This window comes from Globicephala melas, chromosome 3 (assembly GCF_963455315.2).
Source record: "Globicephala melas chromosome 3, mGloMel1.2, whole genome shotgun sequence".
Classification (NCBI taxonomy): domain Eukaryota; kingdom Metazoa; phylum Chordata; class Mammalia; order Artiodactyla; family Delphinidae; genus Globicephala; species Globicephala melas.
This window is the reverse complement of record NC_083316.1, coordinates 157,107,148-157,123,902: the sequence shown is the minus strand read 5'-3', so window position 1 is coordinate 157,123,902 and position 16,755 is coordinate 157,107,148. Positions and strand designations below refer to the sequence as shown.

Here is a 16,755-nt window from a genome sequence, read left to right as displayed (position 1 = left end):
TCATCCGAGACCGCTGGAGCCCTCTCTCCAGCGGATGAGGACCCTCAGAAAAGCCCTGAGCGAGTCGCCATCCCACGTGAGGTCTAGCTTGGATCAGCGTTCGATAACAGAACTCGGGTCTCCTCACCAAAGAGAGAAAACCGCTCGCAGGAACCTGGGTAGACGCCCAGGAGGGGTGAATGAGGTGGGTCGGGGGGGTGGCAGAGGAGGCACACACTTCCCTCCCTCACACAAACCAGCTCCCATCCAACAAGGCAGGCTTTCCATCAAGACCCGAAGGGACTCGCCCCACACGGGCACGCTGAGGCACTTGCGCGTCCCGGACTCCCGGGATTCTTCAACCCCTATGTGACTGCCCTACCGGAAGGCCACCTCATTAAAGAAGCCCCTGCGGGGACCAATGGCAAGCTACGCGGGGTCTTAAACATCGCTCCACTCTCGACTAAAATAGTAGATTCCCAGGGGGCGGGGGCGGGAGGGCTTTCACAGGTGATCCCCCAAGCAACGCAGAAAGCATTAGAGACCAGGGCAAGCCCCTGGCCGAGTGGAGCGACAGGAGGGGAACGGAAAGACCCGCCGTGAACTCGCGGAGAGGGCGCGCATAAGGAAGCGAGAGAGGGGTCGCGGGGGAGAAGGCGCGCGGGGCCAGCAGAACCTGTGATCTCAAAGCCAAGGACGCAGTGGGTCTGGATCTTCGCGAGAGTCGACGGGAGGGAGGGACCGAAGGGTGGCAAGCATTTAAGGGGCACTTGAGAGGCAAAAACACATAATGGCGGAAATTCGTGTTGGGGTGTGCATTTTCAGCTCCTCAGAAGAGAGGGATGGAAAAATATCGAAGTAGGCCCCAGCGAGATTTGAACTCGCGACCCCTGGTTTACAAGACCAGTGCTCTAACCCCTGAGCTATGGAGCCAACTGCGAGTCGCTTTTCTGCGCACGAGTACTTGACACCGCTTTGGTCACCGCGCAGCCGCAGACACCAACATGCAGGCGGGGCTCACGTCCCTCGGCCAGTGAGCGCCCCGTCCGGCTGCCGCCCCCTCAGCTGCGGCGTCAGTGTCAGTGTCGCGGGTCGAGCTGCAAATCCTGGGAGAGAGCCCAGAGGACAGAGGAGGAGAGTTGCGCCCGCTGGGGAGCGGAAGCTGTGAGAGATCTGGTGAGGGCGGGGCGCGCTGCGGGAGGGGGCGGGGCCACCAATGGGCTGAATACGAGGAGGGCCTGGGGTCTTCCGCCCGGCTTTGGGGTCTGGGGCGAAAACTTGTTGAGGATAGAGGTCCTATGACAGTAGGGGTCCGAGGTCGGGGCTCTGAGAGGAGGGCTAGAGAAAGGGTGTCAGTATGCCTGTCCTGAGAGGAATCCAGGTCTGGTCTGGGTGGGTGATCAGGAGGGAAAGATTGGTAGAGAAAGGTGGGAAAATCAAAAGGTCGATGTGTGAAGGACTAGAACGGGACAGGAGGTCCCTAGCCCCTACCGCAACTTAAGGCAAATTAGGAAAAGGAAATCCTTAGGGGCCCGTCTTGAATTTTGGGGGAGCTGGTTCCATCGGGGCCCCCCAAAGCGCCCACGGGACAAAGGGAAGTGATTGAGAGCCCAGGTGAGGGACAGGAGCCCTAGCCCAGAAATGGTCAGAAACTGTGGCTGTAGTTGGTGGAACTTGGTCTGATGGCCCAGCCCACCCTTTGGTCCCTGCAAGGCCAGATGACTTAGGTCACTGGGTGGCCAGGCCAGAGGAAGGCCCCTAGGTGCCCTCTTGTCTGGATGCTGAGGAGTGGTGTGAGGGTCTGGTTTCAAGGATGTGGGTTTTCACGTCTCAGCAGCTCACAAGGATCTAGGACCAATGAATGGATGGAGTCAGAAGGAACCCAAGTTAGGCCAGTCATTGCTCTCAGAGGCCCAGACATCTCAGAGATCTTATGATGGTCAAAGGATGGGAGAGGAAAATGCACACACACAGGCATACTCTCAAACCAGCCTTGTGACATCCTAAGTCACTGCACCACCCTAGTGACCAAGAGAGAACATCTGTCGTACTGTCCACGTGTAATTGTTATGTAACTGTTGTTACATCTCTTCGAATATGTATATATCTACATTGTTATTCTGCAAACTCTGATACACACAATCACATTCACAAACACAAAAGCTGAAAATATAAACACAGCCACCTCTGCAGTGCCCAGACCTGAACCTAGTCACCCTACCTTCCGTGACCTGTAATGTGTTGCAATACTTCAGCACAGTTGTTAGATGATATAAAGGGTAATTGTGCTACTCAATCCAAAAGCCATACAAGCCTGGATAACATTAAGGCTTGATGATAGCATTAGGCAATTTAATTAATAAGTGAATGTTAGAAATGGATTTTCCTTGTGGAAATCAGTGGTATTCAAATACACTGATTGGCTACAGTGTTCTCGTGCCACTCTCCATGTATGAACACCACACAGGGTTCACCCTCTGGGATGCTGCTATAGGCTGGACTCTTCAATGGTCCTGTCCCCAGCCCACAGGACACTGGATTTTGACTGCCTAGTGCTATATCTCTAGATTGCCTCTAGAAAAGCGTCATGCCTGCCCCGACAAGAACATCTCTCTTACCGTCCCTTGTATGCAAAGTGTGCTTGAAGTATCTCAGGGACAGAGAGCATGGAAACTCCAAGATGCTTGCAGATCAGACTGTTTGATGGTCACTGCCCCTGCATGCCAACACGTCTATCTATAACAATGTGTGCGGGACAGAATTAGGTCTGAGACTGGATTTCATCTAGCTGGGTAGCTAGGTAGTGGGGGAAGGAAACCTTTGGCTTTCACCTAAATATGGGGTGGCTAATATTTTACAACTACAAATCAAAAATAGGGTGTGACCATACTGACCTATGTCTGTTTGCACCTAAACCCTATACGCATGCTCACAAACGCCCTCTCCAAAATCCACGTGGCCTCGCCCCCCGCTCCTGAGATCTGAGATCTAAACACACATGCAAACGTTCCTCACACAGATGAACACACATGCTCACCTAGTCTGGCAGAAACCTTTGCTCGTAACTGTGATCTTGCATTCAGACTGGGGGAGTTAAGAATGAGCCAAGACACCCTAGAAATGAGCTCACAGTCTGTATTTCCATCTCCCCATGCCCCTTTCCTGGAGCACACTAAGCAGGGAACAGCCTACCTCCACTCTCCCAGAAGCCCAGCCATGCAGAAGCTGGGGAACCATTAGGCAAGGGAATAACACCCTCCAGGGTACGGGCTGAGCAGGCCGTGGCACCAGGGTCTTCTGCTGCTGGCATACATTTGGGAAGCTCCAGGAAGTGTCTGTCAGGGGCATGCCTGTGCTCTGTGCATTTCCATGCTGGTGTTAGTTGCTTCTGTAAAATTATACGTGCCGCCTTGAGTTTCAAAATTCCAGAATCTTTGGTCTCCTTACCCAAGGGAGACAGTACTTTGGCACTTGAAAAGGGTTTAGGCAAACTTGAGTACACGGAGCAGTCACTGTGGCCAAGGATGTGTTGTACATACACTCTGTCATCAGGCTAAGCCACACTGGACGGCAGCTATGCCTATATGCTGTTACCCTGGGCTTTGCCCTCATGTACAAGACCCTCAAGGGTCTCCTACCAGTTCCGGCCCAAACTCTCCACTGAGCTGGAAGTACAGTGATCCTCCCTGAGTAGACAACTTCGTCAGGCCAGCTAGATTCAGGTCTCTGAAGGCAGAGCTGGCAGCTGACAGGAAGGCAGAGCAGAAGGGATCATGATCCTGATTGGCCTGGCAGGAACCTGCCCCCCTTGCAACTGAGGATGGCAAAGGACCAGAGCTTGGTTTTGTTCCACGGAACCAGAAGCCCTGCTGAGTTGGGGCAGTGATAGGAAGCACCTCTGGTGGAGCTGGGCTCCTGTCCTCATCCACCTCCTCACAGCTCAGGCCAAATCCACACGTGGACAACAGGCAGGAGACATGCCAGGAGGGTCCAAAGCATCTCTTCCCCTGCTCAACTGACCTCAGAGCCCTTCTCCCCAACAGCCCATTCTCATGTCTTTGATGCTGTAGTCTGCAGAAGCCCCTCTAAGGCAGCCTGGGACAAGAATCTGGAGAGCATACCCAGAGTGACCAGGAGGCCCCATCCGAGGGCAACATGCTTTCCCATGACCGACTGACCCCCTCAGGGAGGCCGGGCAATGCCCCTCAAGGCCAGATTCGCAAGTAGGTACCAGTGGAGCAGACAGAGAAAAGGGGGAACACGCGCTCTTGGAAGTTGACACGGAAGGTGTAGATGTGGTGCATGTCCTCCGCAGCATAGAAGGACACGGCCCCCACCTCCAGGTCCAGGGCAACCCGCACGCGGGACAGGTGCCCACAGCTGAGGGGCGTTCTTTCAGGGCTGGTCACCGCCCAGTACTGCCCGCTGTTGAGCTGCAGCGCCCAGACGCCCTCTTCGGGGGTGAAGGGCGTGAGGCCCTTGCGGCGCACGCTCTCACGTGCCACGCCGAAGGCCCAGCCGTCCTTGGAGCCCACTTCCACCTCCCAGTGGTGCCTCCCGGAGGAGAAACCGCAGGATGCCAGAACTCGCATGTTGGTGTCGAAGCGGCGCGGGTGGCTGGGCAGGTCCTGGGCCCGCTGTCCAAGGCGCACGCTCTTAAGATCCAGAGAGAGGATGAGGCGGGGGTTGGCCGTGTCGGGGTCCAAGGTCAGCTCCACTGCGGGGTATGGGGAAGGGGGAAGACAGGGAGAGACGTCCCATGCAGTGTCCTTGCACAGCTCCCATCGCCCCACTCCCACCGCCCCCTCATTAAGTAGGTGTTGAAATCACAGAAAGGCAATTTATGGACCTGATTTGGATCTCAATTCAAACAGATTGACAAATCCAATTTAAAAGACTGTGGGGTGGCCTTCCCTACTGGCGCAGTGGTTAAGACTCTGCCTGCCACTGCAGGCTACACAGGTTCGAGCCCTGGGTCTGGAAGATCCCACAGGTGGAGCAAGTAAACCCCTGCGCCACAACGACTGAGCCTGCGCTCTAGAGCCCGCAAGCCACAATTTCTGAAGCCCGCGAAGCCACCACAATGAGAAGCCCGTGCACTGCATCGGGTAGACCCCGCGCACACAACTAGAGAAAAGCCCGCGTGCAGCAATGAAGACCCAAGGCAGCGCAAAAGAGAAAAAAAAAGAAAATTGGGGCTGTACAGCAGAGATTGGCAAAACATTGTAAATGAATTATACTTCAATTGAAAAAATAAAATTAAGAAAAAAGACAAGTGGGGGATTTCGGACACTAGATACTGGAAAGAATCATTAATATGATGTTGGTTTTGTGTTTGCTTTTTTAATGGTTTTATGTTTTTTTTAAAGTCTATCTCTTTAGAGACAACATACTGAGATATTTACGGAAATGAGAGCTATCTGTGGTTTGCTGCGAAATAATCCAGTGGGAAGAAGTGGGTAGGTGTGTTTATGAAAAATACTAGCCACGAGTCAATAATTGATGAAGGTGTATGATGAGTACATAATACTCGTCATGCTCTTCTCTCTACTTTAGTGTATGTTTGAAATTTTCCATAATAAAAAGTTAAAATATGCACACTTGCTGCAAGTGCTACTATGTTCCAGGTCTGTTCTAGGCCCTGAGAATCCCACAGTGGAGTATCCCTGCCCTCCTGAAGCTTCCTTTCTGTGAGGAGGAGGAGGAGAGACAATACATGATAGAGGGATCAGGAGAGCAGGCTGTAATTTCAACTAGAGGGGCCAGGGAAGGCCTTACTGAAAAGGTGCATTTGAGCACAGACATCAAGGAGATAGGAAGTCAGATATGCAGCTGTCTGGGGGAAGGGTGTTCCAGGCCCTGGCACAGCCGGTGCAGTGCAAAGGCCCTTAAGCAGCTGTGTGCTTGGTGCCTTCCAGGAGCAGCAAGGACTGTGTGTGGCTGCACGGAGTGAACCAGGGGAAGAGTGTGCAGTGAGGCTCCAGACCCCGTAGGACCTTCAAGAGCACTGCAGGAACTCCAGCCCTTACTGAGTGAGAGAGGCAGGGTTCTGAGCAGAGGAGGACATAGTCTGACTCAGTTGGTTTAGATTCTTCCCGAGTAAGATCTGATTTAGCTCAGTCACATCAGCATCAGGAATATGTGTCCTCCCCTCCCCACTTCCCTTCCCCTTGGGGTTAGATCCCACTCACCCCAGAGCCCTGCAGGAGTGATCACCACCTCCCTTCCAGTCTTCAGTCTCCCCCTGCTTCCCCCGACCCCTGCACACAATCCCTGTCCCCAGGAGAGGTCTCCAGCTCTCTGGGAGCGGGAACAGGGAAGAGAGGCTTGTCCAGGTGACCGACAAGCACTCCCTGATCTGAGTATCTCAAGGTGCAGGGCACTCCTGCTCTGGAACAACTTATAGGCCTATGGGCCCCACGGTGGCCTGAAGGAATCAGACTTGTGAGGATGAGGAAGAAAGGGCAGTTGATGGCAAAGTTGCTGAGGTGGACAGGCAGAAGGAACCAACCATGCACAGAGCCCCGAGAGACAGTCACTGGGTCTCTGCATGGCCAAATGACGGGCACTCGCTGTTAAAACAGCCATCATACCTTTCTCCTCTTTCTCCAGTTCTCCCCGAAGATCCTCTGAAGAGGAGAAACAAAGCAGGTTGTGTGTGAATGACATGGGAAATTTCTATTTGGCAACAACGGTGACACCACCTCTTGACACTGACAGCCCCACTGTAAATGTTAAATATCTGGGGGTTCACTCACTCCCCAGATACCCTAGAGTTGATGGGCAAGTGCTGGGCCGATCATGGGGGTGGGGAGGGGGCTGTATTCTAGCTCTACCTCTCCCACTTCCCCCTCTTTTGTCTGGAGCCATTCTGAGCTGAGCTCTCCCTCTTCATCCTTCTTTCTGCCCCCAGTGCCCCTCTACTCCATCTGTCCCCAGGGGAAGCTTCATGCCCTGGGGTAGGGGCGGGGGTTCTAAATAAATTAGCCACCACCGCCTCCCCGCACCAGTCTGGCCTTGACACACCCTAGTTCCTGTTTTATCATACAGCTTTTGGAAAGGCACATCTTCAGGACCCCAAACCACCAGAAACACACCATCACCACCAGGACTGCAGGGCCCAGCCCCACACACAAGTCCCTACCTCTGAACTTCTTGAGCAGCCCCTTTAAGACAAAGGTCTTGAGAGAAACATTCCAGACTTTATTCTTCATCTCAGAAGAGACTGTGGTTGGCTTGGGGGCAGGCACATTGCCGCACCTGCAGGACAAGGACCCTGAGGAAGGCCCACTAACACTGTCCCACTCCCACTGGGCTTGACACTTAGGATGGTGAGGTCCTCTGGGTGGGGAGAGGTGAAAAGGAGAGCCTGACCCTGTGCTGAATACCCATGGCCAGGCAGCAGATGTTTGTCTCAGAAGGTACCCAGGTAAGGCACTGGGGGCATCGGGAGGTGAGAGGTCAGGGGTGGGGAATGAAGACAGGAAGCTAAGTGGAAAAGAAGAGCCAGCTTAGAGAGGCCCAAGGTATCGTTAGGTCCACTCACCTGCTTAGTGTGTTTTTGAATTCCTGGAAAGAACAATGAGAGAAAACCAAATCAGCATTCAGCTTTGAGAAAATAAAACTGGCCCCTTCCCTCCTTCCAGGGGAAGAAGCAGGTGTATAACCCCCTACCTCCTGCATGGGCCCCAGGTGGCAAGAGCTTCCCGATGCTCCCATTTATTACAGAATCATCACTGGAGCCAAGGGCTAGGACCCAATGCTGCCTCTGCTTTCAACATCGCCCAAGACGAGTGACAGCTCTTATGCAACACCTGGACATCACTCAGATTAGTGTCTTTTAAATGACCTGTTTTGCTTTGTTTTGTTTTGGCCTCATGGCTTTGTGGTATCTTAGTTACCTGACCATGGATTGAACCCAGGCCCCCGGCAGTGGAAGTACAGAGTCCAGGGAATTCACTTAAATGACCATTCTTGATCCATTTGTGACTTGTGAAGTTTATTTCGTGGATTGTGACTATTTATTTTAGAAGGAAATAAGACAATAAAAAAACATCAAAGTGCATCACATGTAGTACAGGTAAGTGTCATTTTCTGAGACTTTTGTCACAACGTATATAATAGAATACATTGTAAGAGATGTTATTGTGGATCATGGTCAAGAAAGTTTTTATCACATCCCTGTAGACCTCTAACCCCAGGAAAATCAGCGCTCCTCTCTCTAGTCCACTTTGGCTCCAGATGTGTGATTCTACTAAACTCATAGGATCTGATTCTGTTCTCGCCGCCATTCTTGTTTCCTCATTTGAAAAGTGGGAGGGATAAATTCATGCCTCCTGCCTTAGGATAAAGGACTCGTACCCTGGCCAAGCCAGGCTCACCTGGAGAAAGTCAAGATCAGGCTTGCCAGTTGTCTCCTGGATCTCGCTGCTGAGCTTGGAGAGCTGGGCAATCTCACCCCCAAGCCGGGCCAGGTTCTCATTCTGCTTCTGTGTCACCTCCCGGGACAGCTCCTCCAGGCGGCCCAGGAGCCGACCCTCCTGTTCCACCAGGAAGGCCCGCAGAGCCTGGAACTCCGCCCCAACCTTCTCTCGCTCGGCTGCCATCTGCTTCTGTCCCAGAAGAGGTGAAGTTGAAGAGGGCAAAGGGATGTGGGCATCTGAGACACAGCATTTGGATAGAAGCCTCTGAGCCATCCCACAGGGCAGGGGTGCATCCCCCTCACTGCTCAGGGGTCAGAGACTCACGCGTGCATGCCCACCGTGCACACGCTCTAGTTTAAATGTCCCAATTCCGAGCACGCAGCAGCCTCAACACGTGCCTTCCCTTTCCCTGTCACAGTTGCGCCCATGTGTCTCTTTAGACCTGGGTTCTCCCACCAACCTAGGCTCTCCCACCAACCTAGGGAAACTTCAGACTCACCCCAGAATCCCCCAGGGCTGCAGTCTCCTTATTTGAAAAGTGGGAGGGATAAAATAGTGCCTCCTGCCGTCACTGTAAGGATTAAACTGAGGTCCCCAAACACATTTATTTTGTGTTCAAAGCAAGACAACAGGCCCCAAATGGAGTCGCTTATGTTAAGCCCCACATCACCAAACCGAGACCCAATGACAGTTTCAGCTCTCCCACAAATGTTATCTTAAACCAGCCTATAAGGAACGGCCTGATCAGTATTTGTTCAGTAATCTGCCTGATAAACCCCTGCCATCCCCTACAGGGAAAACAACTTGGCAATAGCCAACCCACTTTTGTGTGTGTGTGACCAAATTTATGATCTTTATTCTGCTGAAATTAGAGCATCCAAACACGTGATGGTTTCAAGTTATTGTAGAGTTGGAAAACATCTTTGATAGCACACACTGAGATCTCAAACATAATGCCGTATAACTCTTCTCACTTCGGTTTAGTTCAACATTTTCAGCGATGATTTAATATATGATTTATAAGGCAACTTTAAGGTGTGGCTTTGTGGAAGTAGGGGGGTGGAGTGGGGGCTGCTGATGAAAACTCATTTTAAGACATAGAAACTTAAAGTAAATCATTGATGTCACTGGCTATCAGACAAGCAGGCCAACAAAGTACCCTAATTCGTTGTTAGGCTGCAAGGGTGACGCAAGTATCTAATGGAGAGATGATGGCAGGTCTCACATTTAAAGAAGCACATTCACAGCATTAAAAACATGTACTGGGCTTCCCTGGTGGCGCAGTGGTTGAGTACGCCTGCCGATGCAGGGGACACGGGTTCGTGCCCCGGTTCAGGAAGATCCCACATGCCGCGGAGCGGCTGGGCCCGTGAGCCATGGCCGCTGAGCCTGCGCGTCCGGAGCCTGTGCTCCGCAACAGGAGAGGCCACAACAGTGAGAGGCCCGCGTACCGCCAAAAAACAAACAAACAAAAAAAAAAAAAAAAAAAAAAAAACCATGTACTAACAGGATATCAAAACTGCAAGATTGGAAATAAATTTAAAATACTTCTACCTTCACAGCACTTCTTATGTTTAAATTCCCTCTCTAATCAGACACCCAAACTACTTTGGGATCATAAATCATATTGATGAATCAGTCTAGAAGTCCTTGGTAGTGCTGGCTTGGGCTCTGCAGGCAGAAAAGACAACTCTTACTCAGAAATGTGTCAGTTCCAGCCAAGATAAAATGCTGTCCCTTCCAGGGTGGAAGAGGTCCAGTGCAATCCATCTGCTACCAAGTAACTGGTTTCCTTCAAGGGTGATGTTATATGAGGCCTCTGCAGTGGTTCTGCTGCTGCCAGGCTGAACATTGGGCAGCAGCAGCAGCTGCTAGATCATTCTTGGTGAGTGGGAGCCCGTGCTGTTGGGCCAATGAAAAGCCTTCTTAACCGTCAAAACAACTCTTCTACTCATGAGCCTCTGTGGCCAACCCACTTTTTTGCCTAGTACAACTTCCTTGTTCCTGCTTCCTCTGCCTGTAAAGTCTCTCGCCTTGTATAGCTCTTCAGAACTTCTTTCTTTCTGCAAGATGGGATGTTGGCTGATTTATGAACCACTGAATAAAGCCAATAAAGCCAATAAAGCCAATAAGATCTTTAAGTTTTACTCATTTGAATTTTGTACTTTAACATTTGTCACCCCTCCAACTTTCACTCTTCACTTTACTTCATTTTAAAGGGCACCTTTTCTGTTTAGCAATCGTAAAAGCAACACAAGTTCATAATATAAAACCTGGAAATGCAGGAAAGTAGAAAGAAGGAAGGAAAATCAATGCCAGTGATCAGAGGTAACAGCACACCCACAACGACCTAAGTAAGAGTCTGCTGTGTGCAAGCTTTCTATCCTATTCTTTCCATGACCACTGTCCACAGGATTTTCACCCCTGTGATTTCAGACACAGACTCTCGCTCCTGACCCTCTTGAGTCTTTACGTGAACACCTGGGAGGGACTCTGCATGATATAACAAGCGAGGCCTCTCGTGGCCAGTGAGAAGGATTCCATCCCTCCAGGACAAGCGCAAATGTCAAAGTTCCTCTTCCCTGAAAACTCTAGCGGGGGAGGGGGTGGCTGGAAGAGGAGACTATAAGTGGGTTCTGAAGTTAGGAGACCTGGGTTCAGTTCGCTGCTCCCCAGTCTTCAGGATTTGGGCAAGCAGGCAGCAACAGCAAAGGGAACTTTACAGGCATTAACTCCCTCAGTGCTGACAACCACCCAGTGACGTGGGTACACTCTCATCCTGATTTACAAATGAGAAGACCAAGACAGAGAGGTGCATTACCAGGAAGTGGGAAGTCAGGATTCTAATCCAGGGAGTCTGACCCCAGAGTCCAAGCTTCTTGCAATTATAGCATACGGTCTCCCAAGGAAGTAACACAAGTGGGACAATATTTACCAAAGCACTCTAAATCGGGGTTTCCAACCTCGTCGCTATTGACATTTGGGGCAAGATAATTATTTGTGGTGGAGGGCTGTCCTATGCATTGCAGGATGTTTAAGCAGTACCCTGGCCTCTACCGGTAAACACCAGTAGCACCCCTGCCCCAGTGCTGACAACCAAAAATATCTCCAGACATTGCCAAATGTCCCCTGGGGCCCAAAATTGCCACCAGTTGAGAACTACTCCTCTAAATGGTAAGAGCATTTTCAAATAAAAATATTCCTTCTCCTTGTTCTCATAGCAGCAATGGTTGTCTCATTAAGCAGGTATTTTGTAATCATAAAGGATGTGTGGGCCACAGGGGGGTTGGCTGGGTAGGGGTAGGACAGAGTAGAAAGTGCTAAGCAATGTCATGGGGTGTGGGGTCAGAGACCATGAAGCTGCCCAAGCTGGAGAAGGCCCTCTGGATCATGGATGTACAGCAATGGCCGAAGAGCCACATGCTTACTCTTTTTTTTTTTTTGTGTTACGCGGGCCTCTCACTGTTGTGGCCTCTCCCGTTGTGGAGCTCAGGCTCCGGACGCGCAGGCTCAGCGACCATGGCTCACGGGCCCAGCCGCTCCGCGGCATGTGGGATGTGGGATGTGGGATGTGGGATGTGGGATCCTCCCGGACCGGGGCACGAACCCGTGTCCCCTGCATCAGCAGGTGGACTCTCAACCACTGCGCCACCAGGGAAGCCCCACATGCTTACTCTTTTTTTCCAGCAGAGCAGGGTGGAGATCTGGAGAGGTGAGGGGTGAGCCCTTCCTTGTGGAGGGAAGTGAATGTTCAGAAGAGAATGCCTGAGATGTGCATGGGATGCAGGTGTACCAGATGCAGTTCAGGGTCAGGAAAGGACCCTGGGGCACCTGTACACAGGGTCCTCCCCTTCACCCCACACCTCCTTCCCTTAAGGGGGGGTGCGGCCCTCAGGTTGCTCTCCCTCCATTTTCCAACTCTAGGACTTAAGAGCCCTGCCCTAACAGGGCTTAGTGGATCCTTTCATTCTCTTAACCCCTAGTTTTTGAGCTAGGAACTGAATTTTCGAGATAGAAAGTGACAGTGACCCACATTTGCCCACCTTAACCAAAATGAACCCCATTTCACTTTCCTGTTCCACTTCAAGGAAGACAAAATACCACCCCAAGCGCTGGGCAGTGGGGTGCTAGCACAATCGGCTGCTGAAAACCCAAGTCCCGGAACCTCCTGCCCTCTGCTGGGTGGGGAGCAGCTCTGCCATCCCCTCCCCCATCCCCCCAACCCCGCTCCCCTAGCCTCGATTTCAAAATCGAAAAAACTCTAAAAATTAAAGTTTTTTTCATAACTCCTTTGGTGGTAAAGTACGCCATAGACTGACAGAAGGCTCCCACTTAGTACGAATATTCATATGTTTCTCTATAGAAATATTCATGTGTTCCATTACAAGATGCTCCACAGACCCTAACTGGGGTGTTACGTAATATTAGGGGGACTATACATCCTGATTCACCTGGACAGTTCCACTTCAAGCCAGCTGTTCTAAAATAATTATTTTAGCCCTCCCTTTCACTCTCAAAAGCTCTGGTTATTTAATAAATTACACGGTCACCCTATATAATATGCACCTCATTGTATTTCTAAACTCCACCTCGGCTCTTCCCCAGGCACACACTCCAAAGCCACACACACCTAGCCAGAGTGGTGGGTGGCCCTCTGCTGTCACCCAGGGGAGCCACCCTGGGGGTTGCCATGCTCACCAGGAGCTCCTTGCTCTCCTTCTCTTCGGTGGAACGAAATGCCTCATAGTCCTCCAGATCCTTCTTCAAGACCTGCAGCCTGGACTCCAGGAGCTCCTGCGGAAGAGTGAGAAGGAGGACACTGTGGGGAGAGGATTCTGGCAACTCCCACTTGTGCCTTCCTGAAGCCACCCAGGAGAAAGGGAAGGCCCTGTTCATTGAGGAAGAGGCGGCAGGGTTGAAGCCACCTCTGGACGTCGGGATGGCTACAGCCTGCACAGGCTGCACGTAAGGGTACAGGACAGCTGCTGGGTGACTCCAAAGGCCTCAGGGTCTCCCGTCCTCAAGACCATCTGTGCACCATCCAGGCTGACATCAAGCCCGCCAGCAGCCCAACCTGCCTAGTCCTCTCTTCTGCTCTCCTCACCACCATCAGAAAGCCCTCTGGGTGGGAGAGCTGGAGCAGGGTAAGAGCAAAGAAAGACCGGGGACTGTGCCAAAGGCGTCCGCGCACACCCTAGCAAGTTGGCAGGAATGGGAGGTGCCAGAATCCCAGATGGCTCTTGGCTCTCTACTCAGCCCTGGAGCCACCCACCCCCTTACCCCGACCTCCTGGGAAGGTCGTCCCGCTCGGCCACAGAAGGTGAGAACACCGAACAGAGCTATGTCCAGGGAAAGGGCTGAGAGTGGGGGTAGCGAATGTGTGGGTGTGACGGAGAAACCGCTCAAAGCCAGGTACCGACAGAAAGAAAATCTCCAAATCTGTGGGGCATCACGCAGACGGCCCAGTAGGGGCCCAAAGGGAAACGCGAGGGGTTTGGGAAGGTGGTATTGGTGGTGTCGGGGGTGACAGAGGGAGAGCCGCGCTCAGTCCCGAAGCCAATGCTGCGCAGCATGGGACAAGGGAAAAGAAGCAGGGGCTCACCTGGGCCTTCCTGCCTGCGCGGGAACGCAGAACGGGGACTGGGGGTCCCGGGGACGCGTAGGGGTGGGGACGGCGCTCACCTTGGCCTCCTGCACCGCCTCGTCCAGGGGTAACACGGCGTGAGCGCGGTGCTCGCGGGCGCGGTCGCACACCACGCAAATGGCACGTCCATCGTCCTGACAGTAGAGCTTGAGCGGTTCGCGGTGCTGCGCGCACCCGGCCGCCCCCGCCTCCGGAGGCCCGCGTTCCCCCTGCGCGCCCGCTGGCAGGCTGAAGCGCCGCAGCAGCGTGGCCACCGCGGCCAGCTGCCGGTTGGGCCGCAGCTGGCCCGGGCGCGCGGGCTCGCGGCACTGCGGGCAGGGCAGCGAGCAGGAAAACTTGTGGGACGCGGCGGTGGCCCCGGCGCCCGAGCGCTCCCAGCAGCGCGCGATACAGGCGCGGCAGAAGCTGTGGCCGCAGTCGACGGACACCGGCTCCCGGAAGAGCTCCAGGCAGATGGAGCAGGTCACCTCGCCCTGCAGCTCTACCGCCAGCGCCAGCGCCTCGGCCCCAGCGCCCGGGCCAGTCCGCGGCCCCACCGCCGCCATGCGCACCCTCAGCTCACCCAAGTCGGGCGGCGCGGGAGAGGATATCTACCCTACGGTACGCCGCTCCCAGCGTAGCGGCCGGGGCGGGCCTCCGAGCGCCCACGGGAAGAAGAAGGGCGGGGCTGACGCCTGCTGGCAGAGACTTGAGCTGAGGGTGCGCCAGGATGGGAAACGTGAGGGGAGGGTGCGCTTTGATAGCTGACCGGGCAGCACAGGGCGAGGGGATCTCAGCGCAGGCCAGTGCTCTGCGCTCCAGTTCTGGGCCGCTCAATATCCCGCCTTGGCCCGCGGCCTCCTGGGTCCCGAGGCGCCCTCTCTCCGTCTCTCCCTTCTCTCAGCCCTAACGCGAGCCTGTCTAGGCCGCCCCAGCCTGACCCAGTCAGCCTTGGGAAACGGGCCGGGACAGGTGGAAGCACACGCCCATCTGGGCGCCACTCCCAGTTGCCGCCCGAGGCCCAGCCAGCACAGCCCGAGGGCCTGGCGCCGGACCAGTGTCAGGTTCCCGGAGCTCAGGTTTGTCCGGCCCTGTGCTGAGCTAAATTTAGAGTCTGGAACCTGACTCTTGTCCCCGACCCCCAAGCGTGGCCTTGTATCCACTTTTGTAGCTACCTCTCCCGCGATTGTGTCCCCCCGCCTCCCCGTTTATTCTTTATTTTTGTTTTGTTTTTTTAAGCAAGTAATACAGTTACAGTCAATTCCCCCACTTTATTCGGTGTTATACCCCTCCAAAACCCAATCCTTTGTTTCTCTAGCTCGTTTCTACAGTCCCCCTACCCACCGCCCAGAACTGCCATTGTATTTGCTCACACCCTCTCTCACCTCACTCCCTCTGGAGGGCACTTGGGGCAGATTTTCTTCCCCAACCTCCTCAGAAACTGCTCCTGTCAAGGTCACCAGTGACCACAGCGATCCTAACCCAAAGGTGAAAGCAGGCCCCTTCTCAGGCCTTACCTCCCCTCTCCTCTGATGCTTCCCCCTTCCGGACACCCTTTCTCAGCGCCTTCTGGGATGCTGTACTCCCTGACTCTCCTCCCACCTCCATGGCCTCCTACCCACTTCTTGGCCACCGCGGTGGTTTCCTCCTCCTCTCCCTGCCCTTGCTCAACCCTTGGACTTCTGTCTATACTCACTTCCTTGTGATCTCTTCCACTTTATTGCTTAAAAGACCTTCTCCCTGCTCCACAGTACAAAGCCCCAGCCCAGCTCTTCCTAGGATGCCTGGCTCCCACATCCAACTCACTGGGCAGCATCTCCACATGCAGCATTCTAAGGGGGAGGCACACACTCACCGTTTCCACAATGCACTTCTGCTCTGCCCCTCCACCTGCTCCGCCCACAGCCTTCCCCACCCCATCCCAGTTAACAACTCTACCCCTCCAGGTGCTCAGGCCCAAAGGGGTGAGTCCTCTGACAGACAAGGGAAATGAGAAGGCCCCACTCACAGTCCTCAGCATCTCCTCACTCTCTCACCCCCTCCACCGCATCATCTCCTATAATTTGATGATCACAACAGTTTTCTCCCCTTCTGCCCCACTCCTGCCCTGTCTTCTCCATCCAGCTGTGAGAACAATCCTGTTAAAATGTTAAATCAGATAGGGGCTCTCCTTTGCTGAAATCCTCCTGTGGCTCCCATCTCTCTCAGAGTAAAAGTCAAAGTCTTCACAATCGTCTAAAGGCCTTACCCATTCTTCCTCTCTATCCCCTGCACACAACCTCTCCACCCTCATCTCCTATCACTCTCCCCTGCCACATGGACCTCCTTACTATTCCTGCAATAACAAGTCAGAAAGATCCTACTTCAGGGCCTTTAAACTGGCTGTTAACCTTTACTTGGACCTCTCTTTCCTCAGATACCTGCATGGCTCAGGTCCCATCTCCTTCAAGCCTTTTTTCAAAAGTCACCTTCTCAAAATCACACATTACTATATTCTCTCCCTCAACGCCGGCTCTGTTTTCTCTCTAGCACTCTACCTCCTCTGGAATAGGAGCTGATAGATGTAATGGACTATGTCAGTTTTGTTCACAGTTGAACCTCCAGTTTTCTAGAGCAGTTCTTGGTACACAGTAGAGCTCGGTAAACTTTTCTTGGATTGAATTGATTTAAATGTGGCTCAAAATTCAGATATACAGAGCGGTTAACAGTGAAAAATCTGCCTATCACCTA

General features: G+C 53.1%; 1 protein-coding gene and 1 non-coding gene across 3 annotated transcripts; both read right to left on the bottom strand.

Annotated features, from left to right (window-relative positions):
* Window positions 1–839: 839 nt before the first annotated feature.
* On the bottom strand, window positions 840–912 carry TRNAT-UGU (transfer RNA threonine (anticodon UGU)). The gene has a single exon. It is a non-coding gene; the product is annotated as a tRNA-Thr (tRNA).
* Window positions 913–3,109: 2,197 nt separating this feature from the next.
* On the bottom strand, window positions 3,110–14,901 carry TRIM7 (tripartite motif containing 7). Of its 2 annotated transcripts, XM_030880351.3 has the most exons (7): window positions 14,085–14,897; window positions 13,101–13,196; window positions 8,361–8,591; window positions 7,526–7,548; window positions 7,124–7,239; window positions 6,573–6,608; window positions 3,110–4,696 (listed from the first exon to the last, which is right to left on the bottom strand). In XM_030880351.3, exons 1-7 carry the CDS (start codon window positions 14,589–14,591, stop codon window positions 4,185–4,187), a joined length of 1,521 nt encoding a protein of 506 aa, XP_030736211.1. In that variant the 5' UTR covers window positions 14,592–14,897; the 3' UTR covers window positions 3,110–4,184. The 2 variants fall into 2 exon arrangements, with proteins under 2 accessions (XP_030736211.1, XP_060152778.1); XM_060296795.2 differs by lacking the exon at window positions 7,124–7,239 and having other exon boundaries at window positions 4,500–4,696; window positions 14,085–14,901.
* Between the last annotated feature and the right edge of the window lie 1,854 nt (window positions 14,902–16,755).

What these genes read in the sequence shown, in the direction of transcription:
- TRIM7 (XM_030880351.3), bottom strand. Translation starts at nt 14,591, where the DNA reads ATGGCGGCGGTGGGGCCGCGGACTGGCCCGGGCGCTGGGGCCGAGGCG. An exon ending in AGGAGAGCAAGGAGCTCCTG is followed by an intron (nt 8,592 to 13,100) that starts GTGAGCATGGCA and finishes CTTCTGGGACAG; the next exon opens with AAGCAGATGGCAGCCGAGCG. An exon ending in CTGATCTTGACTTTCTCCAG is followed by an intron (nt 7,549 to 8,360) that starts GTGAGCCTGGCT and finishes TGTTCTTTCCAG; the next exon opens with GAATTCAAAAACACACTAAG.